General features: G+C 39.6%; 1 protein-coding gene across 1 annotated transcript; it reads right to left on the reverse strand.

Annotated features, from left to right (window-relative positions):
* Window positions 1-2,781: 2,781 nt before the first annotated feature.
* On the reverse strand, window positions 2,782-9,553 carry LOC135624437 (uncharacterized). The gene is made up of 3 exons (XM_065128044.1): window positions 8,397-9,553; window positions 3,845-5,093; window positions 2,782-3,730 (listed from the first exon to the last, which is right to left on the reverse strand). The coding sequence occupies exons 1-3, from the start codon at window positions 8,469-8,471 to the stop codon at window positions 3,246-3,248; spliced, it is 1,809 nt and encodes a 602-aa protein (XP_064984116.1). The 5' UTR covers window positions 8,472-9,553; the 3' UTR covers window positions 2,782-3,245.
* Between the last annotated feature and the right edge of the window lie 5,635 nt (window positions 9,554-15,188).

The following is a 15,188-nucleotide window of genomic DNA, read 5'->3' on the forward strand; positions in this document are numbered from 1 at the left end:
GATAAAAGATTCATATAATCGATACTAAATAATTTAGACATTATTATTATTATTCTGCCTCAGGTAGTGATTTTTTTTCTTTTTTTATGTTTTCTAAGTGTAAGAAAAAACAATCATGTTATTAGTTTAAAAAAATACATATAATTGTCACAGCCAATTTATAAATTTTAACATATATATAATTTAATACCAAAAATATGACACATGTTTTATCCTAAAATTTTTTAATTAATTTCATAAATAAGCCTTACGTTCTCAGTTCTTAAAATAAAAGAATAAACATGATTGGTGTCAGACTTTTCAGTCAATGAAAGCACCCAAAAAAACTATTCTAACAGTTAAAAAAAGAATGTTGTGTGCACAAATTTCTTTAGTTGAATTTGACAGTGCATTAAAAATCCTTTTTTTCTCATTTCTTCTGCCAATCTCATTTGTGTGAGAAAGTTGATGGGATGCTTCTCTTCAAGCTGGACAACTCAAAAATTGTCTCTTTTGAGCCTCACATGTTTCTGTCTCTTTTGGCTCTGCTTTGGGAGACCCCCCCCCCACCCACCCACCCCACACCCCTCTCTCTCTCTCTCTCTCTCTCTCTCACCTTCTTCTCCTTCTTCGTTAGTAGCATGCAGACAAGCACCCTGAATCATGTGCCTCACATTGAAACCTGGACTCTAATTCTTCATCCCAAACTTTTAGTTTCAGATTCTTTGGTGCCAACCATGGCATTGATTCCTGAAGCCAACCGATGATGCTGATGGTATAACCTTTCACATGGTTGTACAAAGAGTGTGGCTGTCTCAGAGAAAGCTGCTTTCTTTTCTTTGAAATCTGTGGAGGAGACAGGCATGCTTTCATCAACCAGCAAAGTTTGGTGATGGCAGAAAGGTGTTCATTGCACTGTTTGGGTGACTGTTCAATGATTCATGTGATGGAATCAACTATGCATCAATTGAAGTGTTCCAAGTGTTTTATCGTCAAGCATCCAGTGGAAGCTTTAAGCACTCCCTCCTACTTTTTTTGTTCATTCCAAGGAAAGTAAAAGCTATATTGCATTAAAATGCATCAGCACAAAATGGAATGCAGATTAAGGTGTCATTCATCTCTTTAACATCTGCTCATGTTAGAGTTTTTAAGCATACAAAGCAAAGTGGTGAGAGCTTCTCTTTGTCTTTTTAGATAAATGGCATACTTTCCATTCTTGAAAGGAATAAAGGATGTTTAGGATCAAGTGAACAAAGTTCTTTAATCCAAATTATTTGAACAACATGATTAGTTGATGAACAAGAAACTAAGTGTAAAAGAACCCTTAGAAATCAAGATTTGTTTGTTTTGTAAATATTTTTATAAAGAAAAAAAATACTTTGGTTTTAATATTTTCTCTAGTAAATCTAAGGATATCAGAAGAAAATTTATTCGGATCTATACATGGTTTAACTTTGATTTAATTCAAAAAAAATTATTTATTTTATTTAATTATATATATATGATCAAAAATTTATATTGTTCTTCGTCGATATAAACAAGAAGTATCGAACGATATAAATCTTAAATCGACCTTTCTATTGGATGATTTTTCTTCTGGTATAAATTTCATGTAGCTTCAAATTACCCCTACCAACCTCTTGCATGCAACTCAGGGTAACAAAATAAAATTATTTTTTTTAAAAAAATATAAATAAAAGATATAAAAAAAATATATATATATTGATTTGGCATTTACACCAACCTCCCTTTCCATCATTGATTCCATCATCTTCTCTCTACCATCCAAAAGAAACATGTGGGGACATGGTTTCTCTCTCCTTCACCACCATCACATCACTGACATAAAGGTCTCCATGCAGCTTCACTTCTGCTGTGAAAGTGTTCAGCTGCAGGCTCCCTCCTGAGCCAGCGTTGTCCATCGAACAAGCCCATTCATCACCTTCACCTCATCTGAAACTGGCCTGCGCTTGGTCAGCAGAATTTATAATGTCTTCGGAAGAAGTGTCCCTTTCTGATGCAGTGCCTTCCATTAATAGTGTTCTTGAGGTTCCATCCGGTGACAGTGATACCTCATCTCTTCTCCATGGCTATGTAAAATATGTTCGATCTTATCCTCTCCTTTTGATGGCATTGATGGGAGTTCCTCCCCAGGATACGATGCTGAAGCCACTGTTTTGGTGTGTGAGTTATTCGGGAGCAGCTCTTCTCATCGTGTTGCCATTTGGAGTCCTCAGATGGCAAGCGGGTGCAAAGCATCACATGGCGGCCGAGATCGAAAACTTTTGGAGCTTTATTAGAGGCGTGCTTATGCCGATCTCGGACAGGGTCGCCGCACTTGTTGGCGCCGTACGTTCGGGCTCTCACTGGTTGATCGACGCAGCAGCCGTGGAGATTGTGGAGGCGGCGAAGAGGATGCTTGGCGGCTTCCAGGAGACTTACCCTGAGATCTTCATGGATGGCAGATGCAAGGTCGAAAGGATCGTGTCAGATGTCACGAACGACTGCAAGCAAACACCTGAGTGGTGTTCGAGATGAGCGTCTATGAATCATTCATTGTAACATTCTCTTTCTGATCCATCACCATACATACATATATTTATTTATTTATATATATTTATATATACAATGGTATGTTGCATTTCTTCCCCATAGTCGACAAAGAAAATAGCAATAGATGATGATTGATGTGAATCCAAGTTTGCACCATTCATCATGACTTGAAGCAATAAGATCATTGACTGCATAATGAAAAATGGTAGAATATGATACAAATCAAAACTTTCCAAGAGAGTGAGAAAGAGAAGTAAACCAACCATAACAACTGAAACATGGATGAATCACAGAAGACTCAATATCATCATCTCCTCTCCCCCTCCAATGTACATTTCTGTTTACCAAAAGATTTACATTGATACAAATCAAAATTGTGCGACAGTGCAAGAAGACCAAGCTCTCCTCTGAACACTTGAAGACAGTGGAAGCGCCTTACTGATCTAGCAATATCTCCCTTCTATTTCATGGACTTGAATCACTTATGTATCTAAAATAATTCAGACTTGAACCATATGAATGCTAGTTTATCCAAGTCTTGCAAGTATAGAGCCATCTTTCTTTGACTTTTTTTTTTTCTCACTCAGCCAGGAAGCTCATAGCAGAAATACCAGGGATATGGAAACTGAAGGCACCAAAAGAACAAATCACCTATTTGTTCATGCTGCCATATCTTCCAAGGTAAATCAGGCACTTATCGGGAACATCTGATATCAGAAAGGTATGACATAAGGCAAAGCAACGACGTCCTCTGACTCGATTCTGAGTACTTCGGACCAAACCCGGGGTACCTCATCACCTCCAAGCTGTGTCTCCGGCTTTTGCAGCAGGTGACAGCTGCTGAATAGCCACTCTTGGTCGTCATACTCGAGCCATTCATCCACTTTGGGAATAGAATATATTTTGTCAAGATGCACAGAGTCTGGGTGGGGAATTGTATAAGCATTACCAGTTGCACCACTATCGGTAGCAACTGGATGCCTCGATCCATCAGAGAATGTCTGAGCTCTCGCTTTGCCATTTATCTTGTGTTCCTTGTTATCTATTGGCTTTTCCACCAGAACATTGTTTATGGCTCCAAGTTTTAATGGAGAACAAGCTGCACCAACATGTGATGATTCCAGTGTCCTCCCATTCTCTTCACGAAGGTGAGATGAAGGATCTGTTTTTGGAAATTTGTTGGGCCTCAAATTATTCTCTGCAATGTCAGGGACAATGTAGTGATATAAACCAAACAAATGAGGTTAATAACACCATAGAAACTAAGAGTACTTACAGGATTACAAAGGAATAGATAAATTAGATGACTTACCATTGGGAAAACCATTTGTATCAATTTCCTTTCTCTTCTTCATAGTATCATCAGTAAGGTAACTCTCTGCATTATCTGTCTGAGGTGCTAAAGTTTTTACATCTAGACTATCTAACTGATCCTTTTTCCTGCCATCTCTTGGCTCTTTTAGTTCTTTATCCTTCTGTTCACCTTTCTCCTTTACTTTCGTCTTCTCTTTCTTTTTGCCCTTGTGCTTGTCTTTATCTTTGATTTTCTTCTCATCGCGAACCCGGTCCCTATGTCTTTCCTCTTTCCTATCATCAGCATCCCTCTCCTTGCTCTTCGCTTTCCCCTCCTCAATCTTGTTGCTGGCATCCCTTGCCACTGCCTCGTCCATCCCAACAACTCTTCTTTGCTCTGCAAGGATGTGGTTTTGAAGGATTTTGTTAGCTCGCCCTCTGTCCTCCATCTTAGTGGCAAGACCGATAGCACCAACATTTTTACAAGCAGAAAAGGTTTGTACTGGTTGGGCCATCCCATTAATGGTTCTTGGAACGTCACTGTTGGAGCTTGAGACAACTTTTTTACTATTTTGGTTATCAATTTCCATTGCAGCTGCAGCATATGGACCCTCAAATCTTTTATGAACAGAACCCACTGGGTATTCCAAGGGTGATTTTGTATGACCATTTCCTTTTTGTCCCGTACTAGGAAGTTTTGGAACCAATTTGTCATGTGTACTTTTTTCCTTCTTGACTGCATTTGCAGAGCCCAGTGCCTCATTTTTTCTTTGAGTAGAAAAAGGAAATTTGTCGGTTGGCCTTTCAAAACCATCAATTCTCCTTTGTAGAGGACCCATGGTGGGGGGAACGATTTTATCACCAGCAACTCTTTCCTTGACCATTGCAGTCTCAGCAGCCAAGTTACCGATGCTTTTTTGAACTGGGCCACTGAAGTTGTCAGCCTCTCTGTTTGCTGCCATTTTTCCTTCATCTTCAATCTTCCTCTCCAATTTCTCAGCAAATTTAGAAGGTTTAGTTTCCTCAGTCTTCTGACTGCATTCTCCAAGCATGTCTCCATGTGGAGACTCGGTCTGTTTGTCAGCCCTCTCATATAATATCCTGCTTTTGTCCTTGTTCTTATTCTTTCTTTTCTTCTCTTTATGCTTTTCTTTTCGGTCCTTCTTTTCCTTGTGTTTATCTTTACTCCGATCTGTGTCTTTTCTTTCTTTATCTTCTTTCTTTTCTTTGTCCTTCTCCTTTTTATGTTTCTTCTCTTTACGTTTCTCCTAAAAGTTGACAAAATTGACCACAGAAGCAAAGGTAAACAAGTTTGAAGTTTCAGATCCTCACCAAAAAATGATCTAACAACATTACAAAGACATTAACTCAACTATCAACATGTAAACAACACGAAGAGCTACTTCAGCCAAGCGAAAAATTTTGCATGCCATTATCCAGATATCATAATATATTAGAAAACAACATCCAAAAAGTAAAGGAACCAAGAAAAGAACCCCCCCAATAACCGATCTACTGTTAATCCAGATAGCTATCACTAAGCAGCACATAGGGAAAAAAACATGATATAAATTTAAATCAAACCAACTGAAACATCAGAAAGAAAATATCATATTCAACATAAACTAATCAACTGCACTAATTAGATGTTTGGCACCTAGGAGCTTATATCATCAAGCTTCCCACTAACTTTAATACATCAGTATTTTAGATGAACATATATCAAGGTAAGGCACCTAAATTATTAAATCCTAAGAAGTTTAAAATGACTGCATTTTTGGAACATAAGAAAACACTTGTAGGTAAATTAAGAAGTATGAATCTCTTACACAACATTACAAAATGACATCAAGTTATCAAACTAACGTAACGGCAACATAAACAGTTTCAACATTTTCTAAATGTACCTCAAAAATCAGTGAGTAGCAGAACTCTGGAATTATGACTCCCAGAAACAATCACGATGCTCCTATAAATTAAAGCTATAATGGGGAGCTCAATGCATGAGATCTCACTGATACAAGGCTTTGAGTTTCAATGCATGAGATCCCACTGATACAAGGCTTCAGGTTATGACATATATAGTCTTACCTTTGGAAACAAAAAGACAAAGTCCGTGACTTGAATTGTGGTTACCCATGTCAAAAAGGAGCACCCTTATGATGAAACCAGAGCTTGCCCTCTTATATGAGTAAAATACAATAGTTTTCATAAATTGATATTTAGTTTTGGACAAATCCAATCCTGCCAATGCTGGGTCTGGGAAGAGTCTAACATATGCAGCCTTGTCTCTATAAGTAGAGAGAGATTGTTTCCATACCTCAAACTCTATTCACCATGGTGCAAAGGTGCAACCTCACCATTGTATTAAAGCTTGCCTTCTATTGTAAAAATGCAAAGGATTGCAGAAAACAAGGCTAGTAGCACATTAAGAAATCTCTTTTTACCGTACATCATAAAATGTCATGATTAGCACCCAAAGTGCAAATGCTGTCTCACATGACTATCCAAGCTTTACTTATCGAGACTACCTTCCAACTGTGTATCCAAGCTCTACTTCTCTAGTTACTAAAAAGAATGGAACTCTCCTACAAAATACATATAAATATTCCCACATCCGCATCAAACTCTATTGTTGATTACAATATATATCCGAAGAATCAGACTTTTAAATAATGTTTGAGCTTTAATACATTGGGTGATTTTAGAAGTATTATGCAGATAATTCTTAGGAGACTTCAATTTTTAATGTTGAGCAATAGACGATCAACAAAATCAGTGAATAAATTTAGATCATTTGTCTCACCTATCAAAATTATCAGTGACATCAAATGATAATTTCTTCTTTCATTGATACTTCTTGTTGCTTTCTCTATGATTCTTTTTACTAAGAGTAGATATTTCCCCCCCTAACATACATTAAAAATCCATTTCAATTGTACATCACTGATTATCACCTTTACCTACAAAAATAGTCCATAATGTCTTACCCCTAAACAAAAGTGCAGATTTGTTGCATAGTTTAATATCCCTATCCTTACTGGAACTAAGCTTTTTCAGTAATGTATATCGGTTAATCTGCATCATATCATATCGGTCTCTAATAATCATATTTACAGAAGATGTAATACTTAAAGACAAAGTTTCAAACTGGTATAATGAACCAAAACACAAGTCAAAAGCCTACATGGCACTGTCAGCACATTAGGAGTGCTAAGTATGAGCTAGCCCTACCTCACTCAAGCTTCTGCATTAACATTTAACTACCAGAGAGAATCTCAACTAGAAAGCCATTTTAAATCTTCAAGTTCTCTGAAGAGAATGTTAATGATTTAAATTAAAGGAATCAAATTCATCCAAAGAATGATTATGGCAAGAACTAAATAAGCTGGCTTGTACTTAACTAAATTTTAAAAGAGAAAAATGAAAACTTGTTTCCTCTTTCAACTAAAGATATAATTTCGAAAAAAAAAAGTTTGTGTCACAGATAGCATGAAGTTTAAGTGTGGTAAGATTTAAAATTACCATCACAAGATTCAGCACAGTAAAACTTCACAAGTTACAATTGTAGACTTAGTAGCAAACAGAAAACATGAAATCAAATGATAAGTGAAAAAATCAAGTAAAAATGTGAAAAAGATCAAGTTTAAAATTTAAGCTCACTATTGGTACTGATACCACCACTAGTAATGGAAACTAATAGGACCAGGATGTTCCAGATGGTACATTCTAAACAGACACCAAAAAATTATTAAAAAACGAGGAGTTCGATAATTATGTGGCATACCACAGTAGCTGTGCACAAGTACTCAGTTGGATTGATACAGAATGCTAGCTATGCCATTGTATTTAATTCTATGAAAAATATAGCTAAGTGAAATGAAACATATAAAGATGAGTAACTTCAATAACAAAGACCAACATGATACATCAAGATGTTGTATTGTCCACCATAAGTCATGAATTGAACATAACAGAAAATAGATCTCAACGGCTTTTTAGTTGAACATGGTAAGGTAAAAAATCCTTTCCTGCTGTAATGGCACTAGAAAATTGGACAAAAATAGCCATGAGAGCCAAAGTTGAAAACCATATAATAAGACTGAAATCCTAGAATGTTTGGCTCATTATTTAAAGGGAAAAGGAGCACCACCAAAATCCAACATGTTCCAACATCAAACTTCAGGTGATCTAAAACAACAAATGTAAGACCATAATAGTTCAGTGTCATAAAATAAGATCCCATCACCATTAGAACTAATCCAGTATTTAACTTGCCGCACTGACATGTGATAAGGCAATCAACAAAGCGATTAATATAGTCTTAGTTACAAAGCACTTAAAAGTTTATGCATTTTTCAGTTTGTGATTAATAGTCTCAAGCAAAACCAGATAATTTATTGAACCAGAAGTTTTTGCCACACAGGATACATACAACATGTTATCTGCAAAAGTAAAGAATAAGATTCGGCCAATGCAAAAACAGATTGCGCACAACCAAAAGATGATAAGCCAACAAAATAAAGGTAAATTAAAACAAACATATTAATGAATGCATATAACTTCAGCACCTCTGCTAGCAAGTCTATGTGGTCACTTGTCTTCTTTTCATATCCTGGTGGTGGAAATGGGAAGCAGCGAGACATTGCACAGTGAGCCTCGTTTGGCTAGAAATCCTACTTTCCAGTAACGTTGTTCCGGTAAGGGAACGGACCACCAGCCATGCTCCTGCTTCTGCACCATGTCCCCACACACATATCCAGATTCAGAACCACGCCATTGCTCTCGACCCAACCCACATCAATCAGTCAAGAAAACGACATACACCTTCGAATTGGGCATAAACCTAACTATAACACTGTGTAATCACTCAGCAAGGTTTTCTCCTCTCGTGGCAAAATCAAACTTACACAAAGGAGGAAGTCACAAAAACCAGAAATAACCCAGATCAGTTCGTGCTAGTACAGCATTGCCTACTTCCAGAACCACCGAAGCCACTGCAGATGAACCGGTCTACCAGAGTAGACAAGGAAGCCACCCAAACCTTAAAGTGCAGTCCTCTTCCATGTGACCAATCCCAGTCCTCCAAAGCACAATTCGAGATCAGAAAGGACCTGATTTCCTCTCAACAAAGACGAAAACCCTGGAGCGCCCGCAAAACCAAGACCTCAGGAAACCGATCCAGAAGGCGTCGATTGGCCGACTCGAATATCCCAGCACCAGGATCCTCGGCGGCCAACCAGGCGAGCCCCAAATCAAGAAAAGAGGCCGGATTTCCTTGAGGCCCAAAGAAGGGGTCGAGAGGGGGGGGGGGGGGGGGGGAGGGGAGGGGAGAGGAGAGAACCGAAAACGGGCGGAGATGCACCAATTCTGGTAGAAAAAGCACCCAGGATTTCGGGATTTCTCACGGAGAGATGTTCGGACGAGAGATCAACGGCGGAAGAGGCGCAAGATCCGATCTTTCTCGCCTATTTACCGCTCTTCTGGGTGGGTACATGTGCGGATCGGTGACGGAATCGTGACTTCCTCTCGTGGTGGGAGGGAAGCGAGGTGTTGGGGTTTGTTCTCACACGCTCGCGTCGGAAGTTAAACGGAGGAGGAGGAAGGAGGAGGCGAGAGGGGGAATCGCTTCTACGATCGAACCTCCAGGGGAAAAGGGAGGCGTGGCGAGGAGGGGCCAGGGGAAGGCGATTCATGGACCAGTTCCATTGTGGCACCAGAGCAAGAGGTTAATATTCTTATCATCCACGATACTACTACTACTACTACTACTACTACTACTAATAATAATAATAATAATAATAATAATAATAATAATAATAATAATAATAATAATAATAATAATAATAATAATAATAATAATAATAATAATAATAATAATAATAATAATAATAATAATAATAATAATAATAATAATAATAATAATAATAATAATAATAATAATAATAATAATAATAATAATAATAATAATAATAATAATAATAATAATAATAATAATAATAATAATAATAATAATAATAATAATAATAATAATAATAATAATAATAATAATAATAATAATAATAATAATAATAATAATAATAATAATAATAATAATAATAATAATAATAATAATAATAATAATAATAATAATAATAATAATAATAATAATAATAATAATAATAATAATAATAATAATAATAATAATAATAATAATAATAATAATAATAATAATAATAATAATAATAATAATAATAATAATAATAATAATAATAATAATAATAATAATAATAATAATAATAATAATAATAATAATAATAATAATAATAATAATAATAATAATAATAATAATAATAATAATAATAATAATAATAATAATAATAATAATAATAATAATAATAATAATAATAATAATAATAATAATAATAATAATAATAATAATAATAATAATAATAATAATAATAATAATAATAATAATAATAATAATAATAATAATAATAATAATAATAATAATAATAATAATAATAATAATAATAATAATAATAATAATAATAATAATAATAATAATAATAATAATAATAATAATAATAATAATAATAATATGGAAATTTTCTTTAAAAACTATTCTTGAAAAAATTCTGTTTAATATCTTAACTTTCAAAAATTTTCATAAAATATTTTTTTTTTCAAAATGATAATATTATCACTTTCGACCACAACCTTCTCCTGTCACTCTTGTTCCAAATGCCTCATGAACTATTCGGCTCTTCAGTTTTTTTTGTAATCTCGAAGATGCAATGACCAAGTAATATACTTTGTTTCATGTCTAAGTCTTCGTTATGGAGAACCGGTCAGGTTCTCATGCCTTTTCCAAATTATAGTTATTTTGACCCATCTGACTCATAGATTTGTACTTGACAGGTATCTTCTGAAAGACCTGCTGCCAACAACAGATATGCGGTAAGTAATTGCATTCGCCATATTGCTTCTGGTCACCTTTTTGATGATATATTCAAGCACCTACTACTATTTGATATTCTGTTACTACTGTCTTGGACAAATAAGGCCCATCTTTCTTTTCTGCTTTCTTTATCCTAATTTGATTCGATCGAGCTATTTTGCAGGTGAGGCAGCGATCTTATGTTGAATCAGAGATCTTCAGGAAAAGATGGCAGAAGGATGTATCAGAAGATAATTGCTGGTCCGATCCATATCCTGAACCTAAGACAAACCCTGGACGATAGAAGTAAACTTTCAACATAAACTAACTCAAACAATTAAGTACAAATTAGTTAACCACACTATACAGTTCACTGTCAAGCTCGACACGTTGTCACGACCTTAGCTGGTTTTGCCTAAGGCGTGCGGCACCCTCGCGCGTCCGTCCGCAAAGGTCAGCCTCCCCGAAACCTCTCATTGTCCCTTAGGACCAACAAAAGAGAGAACGGGTTAAAGAGAACGCCTCAATCGGGATCCACAAGCAAACATGTCCGAAAAACACTTCATAGATAATGCAAATTACAAACAGACTTTACAAGCTCTGAATAGTTGCACAACAAAGGGTAAAATGGTCCATTACAGACCAAAAAGCTCTCGCACGTGTCCACATGACACAACCTTTATTTACAAGCCTAAAGAGGCCACCAACCCAACTAACATGGGACTATTTAGCCTTCGGTCGCCCCTCTACCTGTTGTACAAGGCATGAACATGCCAAAAGACAACGGACATACATAAGCATTACATCCAACATCTTGTTTAGAAGTTTGTCCGTTACATTCTCCCCCACTTATCCCTTCGACGTCCTCGTCGAAGCCTTTGTGAACACTGCAACTCTTCGCCTTTGCTGAGTCTTCAATCTTCCGCTCCAGCTGCAATGCGCCTTCTGGCTCCCAGCTGCTCTCCGCTGCTGTTTTTGAGTAGTCGAACCTTTGATCCGCCATGTTGCTTCAACTCACCAATGACTCTAACTCTGGTGTGGGGTTGGCTGAGTTGTGTTGATCCTTGTTGATTCCTGCGGATCCGCCAAATAAAGGAAAAGACCATCCTTACTGCGCCAGTCTCTTAAAAATTCCTCATGCTGCTTGAGCTGGGTGGATGCTTGTTGGAGCTTTAACGAGCATCGTCTCGCAAACTTCTGAAGCTTTGGGTCCTTCCTCCATAAAATCTGCTAATTGACTCTTCTTTTAGTTAGTTGTCACATCCAAGTAGGTTCGCATCACTTCCGCTTTCGATTGGCATTTCGTTAGGAAATGAAGCGGACAAACTACTCTCAGTAGCACTGATCACTGTTGGTGAGGATTTGACAACTATTGTCTTCCATTGTCTTCGAAGGGTCTTTGAACTTATGCAGAGCTCCTCTGCTGGATAGATAAGAGAACTGGGGTACTCGGTTTCGCCCATTCTCTTAAGAATTGAGAAGACAAAGGTTACTTGACTTCGCCCGCCTCCTTGAGGTTGTACTTCATGCATCAAGCTGGTTACTGGCCTTCGCCTGCTCTTTGCTCACACTTCTGAAGCACTTGAAGTGTTTGCACTCCTTGCGTTGAGTTAGCTACTGTGATTCACCTTCTCAATGCCATTGAACTTCTGGAATGCAGGAAGTTTTCACCCCAACTTGGAGTAATTCTCTGATAGATGAGGTCGCCTCTGGGATTGTACCGTCTTCTCCATCAACCCTGCCGCCTACTCCACTGAGTAGCAAAGGTACAGCACCATGTACTGCCTGCTTCGTTCCTTGGTCGTGCACTCTTGCATGACCCGAAGTCCTTCACTTATGACTATCTTGATGAGAAACTTGTTGACACCGGTCTTACGAAGTTTCTTGGCCTCTGCCCTTCAGCCTTGTCTCGGTACTTGGAGATTGCCTCTGCATGCTCCACCTCCTCGGCCCCTTTCACGACCAAGTGCTCTCCCTCCGTGAGAGCAAGGGATCAATGACTTGCACGGAAGTCCCGCCTCTGCGGTACCATGGCGCTGCCATGCCCATGGCCCTACTATCCGTCGCCTCGCCTCTGTATCCCTTTTCTTCACAATCAGTAGAGATGTCTCCGTGGCACTCCTCTGAGTCCACCTCCATTCTAACTGATGCTTGATTTTGGGTAGCTAAGTCCCTTTGGACTCGTCGTCGCTTCCTCGCCCCATTCGACCCCCTGCTTCAACACCTCTGTGTTCTCCAAGCAGTCCGTTTGGTCGATGGAAAGACATACTGCAACTCCCATGCATGGCCTCTGCCATCACGTTGTAGAGTTTGCACCGATTCTGTTCTCCTTAGCTTCCTTGGTAGCAACGTTCGCTTACTCGACCTTGTCCTTTGACTTGTCGGGCTCCCTTAAGCGAATATGAGCTCTGGAGCAGTCCAACTCTCCAGCTGCTTCGATCATACCTCTGCATGATCAAGTCCCTCCCATGGAACTCACTGGTACTTGCATTCGAACTTTTCCCTTGGTGGAACCCAGCCCCCATATGCTAATGATCAAGGTTTTCATCCGATGCAAAATTCGGTGCACGCCCGGAAGACCCGCCTCTACGGTACCATGGCCTTCACTCCTTGAATCCATAGCCCTTCCTACTGTCGTGTTGTTCACCAAAGCGGAGCTCCCAGTAGCTCCCGATCATACCTCCATATGATCTCATCCCTCACGGGACAGATTGTGTGTATCGCTATCGCATTGCCACGAACTGTTCCACCACGATCCGCTGCACCATGTCGCCTCCTGGTGACATCTTCATTGCATTCTGATCCTTGTGGAATAAACTCGAATTGTGAACCCTCCATGTGTGGCCTCTACCAATACATCGCAGGGTCCCTTCCACCTTCGATTTTGTTCGCTCCTCTGGCAATCGACCTTCATCCACCCACTCCTGGGTCACACCTATATGAAGCACCGCTCTAAGACAGTCCGTCGCCTAGTAGCTCTCGAAGTCCACCGACTTCACTGTAATCTGTGCACCATTGTCTGGATCCTGGGCCTCTGCCCCTACCAGCACAATCTCCGCTGCGCACTGCTTCCTTCATAGCAACTCAAATGGCAACACTGTGGCATATTCTTTAAGAGTACCCGCCTCTGCGTCCTCTTGCCCCGTGCTAAGGCCCTTCTGAACCCAACTTCACCTCCGCAAATTGAGTCGCCTTAGTTCCTCCATCAAATGCTTCTCCGAGTTAAGGTGCATGTGCCGCGAAGCTCCCTTCGTCTTTGGCACCATGCAAGATGAGTCCGCTCCGTCAGAAAGAAGGACCCATGGAACAACATGATCCTACTCTTGCCTCTGCAAGAGTTCATGTCCTTGACCTATATCTAAGGAAAGCACTGTGCCTCTGCTCCATGTTCCAACTTCTATGCTGGCTCCCTTCGTGCGGCTTGGGTATTTCGCCAAGTTACACCCAAGTTGCTCCGCTCCTCGTTTTTGCATTGAGTCGATGGTGGCCCTCGCGCCCACCATTCCACGGGTCAGCCCTCCCTTGAGTCCGATCTCCACATCGACTCCAAGTGTACCTTCATAAGTTGCTTTAGGTCGCTCCCCCACTTGATCTCGTAATGCATCCACCAATGCATTCTCTCAAGCGAGATCATGCGACGACTCCTCGTCGCTTGCTTAGTCCATCGAGCTTCGTGAAGTTGTTGTTTGTGAGGTACTCCTCCTCAACATGTGAAGTCCGTCTCATATGATTCTCCCTTTGGAGTGCCGAGACTTATCCCTCCTAGATAACTGTCCCGTTGGAGCAACATCTCTCTTCGTTTCGGAGACCACCACCCCCTTGGACTACTCCGATCTGCTGAACAAACTGTGCATTGTTCTGCCTCTTGCAAACGCACTTGCTAGATTGCGCCTCCACGTCAATACAGCCACCGCCGCACCCCTCAAGGCCTAGCAACATGCTAAACTCGTTGCACACTTCAGCCTCCTCCGGACGTATCCTTTGCATGTCGAAGAGAAAGTTTCAATGCTCCATGGCGTCGAGTCTCGACCGCCTTGGGATGGCCACGAACATTCCATCGTTCGCATACAAGCATATGCATGAGTACCGAATTCTTCGAGTTAGCAATTCCCCTCGCCTCTGTGAGCTTTGCACAACTCTTTCGGTCGCTGAGCAACTCATTCCACTTTGCATGGTCTCGTCCTTTGCCAAGCGCCTCGCTTGCCTTGAGCACCATCAAGTAAAGTTGTCAACGTTGAGCCGTAGCTCAAACTCAGCCATCCCAGCCTTTGTGCGCTCCGCATTCTTCCAAGCTTGCCTGTTCTCGTGGTGCCTCTTGTGCGAAGGGTTGGCCATTCCTCAGAATGCCGATGTTAGATGTCCGCTCCTCTGAGCGACTCTTTTCCCTACATCTCCATGCCTGTTTTCCCTCAAACGGTCGCGCGTGTGCTGACTGCCCTCAACG

The sequence above is a fragment of the Musa acuminata genome, chromosome BXJ2-10 (assembly GCF_036884655.1).
Source record: "Musa acuminata AAA Group cultivar baxijiao chromosome BXJ2-10, Cavendish_Baxijiao_AAA, whole genome shotgun sequence".
NCBI lineage: Eukaryota > Viridiplantae > Streptophyta > Magnoliopsida > Zingiberales > Musaceae > Musa > Musa acuminata.